General features: G+C 35.2%; 1 protein-coding gene across 1 annotated transcript; it reads right to left on the bottom strand.

Annotated features, from left to right (window-relative positions):
• Nucleotides 1–606: 606 nt before the first annotated feature.
• LOC107659653 (nodal homolog 2-A-like) lies at nt 607–1863 on the bottom strand. The gene is made up of 4 exons (XM_016448665.1): nt 1849–1863; nt 1639–1648; nt 985–1475; nt 607–786 (listed from the first exon to the last, which is right to left on the bottom strand). The coding sequence occupies exons 1-4, from the start codon at nt 1861–1863 to the stop codon at nt 607–609; spliced, it is 696 nt and encodes a 231-aa protein (XP_016304151.1).
• Nucleotides 1864–2597: the final 734 nt, after the last annotated feature.

Genomic DNA, 2597 nt, shown 5'->3' with positions numbered 1-2597 from the left:
TTTTTAAAAATATAAATGTTAAGTTTTTATATAAAAATTGTATTCATATTAGTTATTTAATATAAAATAAAAAAAAAGTTTTAATTTAGTTTTTCTTAAAATGCATTTTCAATTAATTTTATGTTATTTTTAGTAAATGATAACAACCCTAAGAAGTTCCAAGACACAGAATGCAGTCTGCAATGCAAATAATTCCGTATTAATTATTTAACATTAAAAATAATTACAAAGCTACATAAATACAACGAGCGCCTCACCTGCATGTAAGCGTGGTTGGAGCAGTAATGAGGTGATTTGTGCAGCTGAGCACACACTCTTTGATCCTCGTGGATGAGGCTCTTGTCCACTGGAGTGTATTGCTGTACATTTACATTCAAATTGCTAATTGCTTTGGTTTATCTACTAAGCGGCCCTGACTGTGCTTAAGAGCTCTGCCATTCAACATCAGCCTGTACTGTGTACTTCAACTCAATGATGACTAAATAATCACAAGATTTTTTTTCTTTAATATTTAAAACATTTCTGGAAGCATTGCACTTTAACAAATTGGCTTGGAATGTAAAAAAAAAAATATATATATATATATATTATTATTATTAAAAATATTTATTGGTCGTCTCCCAGCGGGTTCGGGCAGCTCCCCTCGCAGCGGTACGCATTGTACTTCTTGGGGAAGACGATCCAGGAGCCCCATCCGATCTGATTGAAGTCCACATGCATGTCGACCCTCCTGCACTTGGAGCTCTTCTCAACTGGACCCCGGAGTCGCTGCGGGTTCCTCACCGGCTGACCCCTGACACTTATTGTTGCAGTCAGATTATTCAGTTTATTCGAAATAATTTGAGTTTAATGTAAATAATTATTAGACCGCAACAATAATAATAATAAAAATAAATATTACAAATAATTTAAAATATTTATTATATTTTGTTGCATTCAAATTATTATTCTAAGTTATTGTAAATAATTGCGCGGGTTCCTCACCGGCTGACCCCTGCGGCCCCGCTTGCTCCTGTGTGGCTTGTCTCTCCGCACCTCCTTTCCTTCGCTGTTAAACAAGAACTTGGACTTCTCTGCTGTGTGCAGGAGACTGGCTCGGTCCTGCTCGCTCTGTCCAGAGACGGTGTGTGAGAAGACCAGCAGCATGGCTCTGTGACGGATCCCGTCCGCAGCTTTACTCCCGGAGTGAAGAGCGTGTCTCGCGGCTCTCCTCTCGGAGAGTTTGGGGCCGATCCAGTTTAGGAGCAGGTCTGTGGCGTTGTAGACCCTCCAGTGATGGGAGACGCTCATCAGAGAGGAATCGGACAGTCGACCCAGGGACTGGTCCTGCTGGTGTCGGATCTCCACCGTGATGTTCGTTTGCTGCGTTTCTTTGGGAATACGAATCCTCAGCTCCGCCGCCTGGATCTGACGCTCGGACAGAACTGAGGAAAGGTCGAAGTGTGTGACGTAGTGTGTGTCTTGATTGGTCAAACCTGGAAGAGACAAAGAAAATACATGAGTAGATGTCACATATATGTTATATATGATTATATGTCAGTCATATTTCGATTAATATGATAATCATGATTTAAAATATTCCTTATTGTTGCAGTCTAATTATTATTATATTTATTCTAATTTATTGTAAATAATCACTAGACTGCAACTAAATATTTTAAATAATAATCATGATTTCAAATATTTCTTATATTTTATTGTAGCAGTCTAATAATCATTTTATTTTTCTAAATTGTTGTAAATAATAATTGCAACCACAACATTATTATTATTATTATTATTATTATCAAAATCCAAAGTATTTATGTTAAACTGCAATTCTTTTAGAAATATATTTTTTTAATTCACTGGCAGAACCAACATTAAAGAAGCAATATACAATAATAAGGATGAAGCAACTGAGGAAAGGTCGAAGTGTGTGACGTAGTGTGTGTCTTGATTGGTCAAACCTGGAAGAGACAAAGAAAATACATGAGTAGATGTCACATATATGTTATATATGATTATATGTCAGTCATATTTCGATTATTGTCAATGACCAATATCCTTGCAGGCTTGCTAAAAATAATTTTAATCAATTTTAAATAGTACTAGTTTTGCAAATGAACTCTTCATATATATATATATATATATATATATGAAGAGTTCATTTGCAAAAACAGATAACTTTTAACAATTTTCAAAAATCATTGTGCATTCCAGTTAATCTCAATCAAACTGCAGTCAGGTTATTTTGATTAGGTTAAAAAATAACTAAAAATACAGCCTAACTAACATAATAAAACACAATAAAATCATGATAACATAATAAAAAATGTTTTTGCAAATAAACTCTTAATTTATACTTCATACTCCCCCATCCTATAGGTTTAGTTAAAGCTCAGTACTGACCAGTAAACACTTCATTATGAAGCTAATACAGCTCCAATCAGCTGATGACTCCAGCCTGCTGTTTTAGCGCTGATGACGCAATACAGCATCCAATTGTGAGGAAATAAATTGTTTATGAGTATGAAGTTCAGTACTTCTCTTTGTAAGGTCAGATTGGTCTGAATTGTTTATAAGTGACAACCAGAATGCGTAATTAACAGAACCAT

Source organism: Sinocyclocheilus anshuiensis, unplaced genomic scaffold, assembly GCF_001515605.1.
Source record: "Sinocyclocheilus anshuiensis isolate Anshui unplaced genomic scaffold, SAMN03320099.WGS_v1.1 scaffold75, whole genome shotgun sequence".
Lineage (NCBI taxonomy): Eukaryota > Metazoa > Chordata > Actinopteri > Cypriniformes > Cyprinidae > Sinocyclocheilus > Sinocyclocheilus anshuiensis.
This window is presented reverse-complemented; position numbering and strand designations above follow the sequence as displayed.

Coding starts and splice junctions, on each gene's coding strand:
- LOC107659653 (XM_016448665.1), bottom strand. Junction 787..984: donor GGGGCCGCAGGGGTCAGCCG/GTGAGGAACCCG, acceptor GTCAGGGGTCAG/CCGGTGAGGAACCCGCAGCG.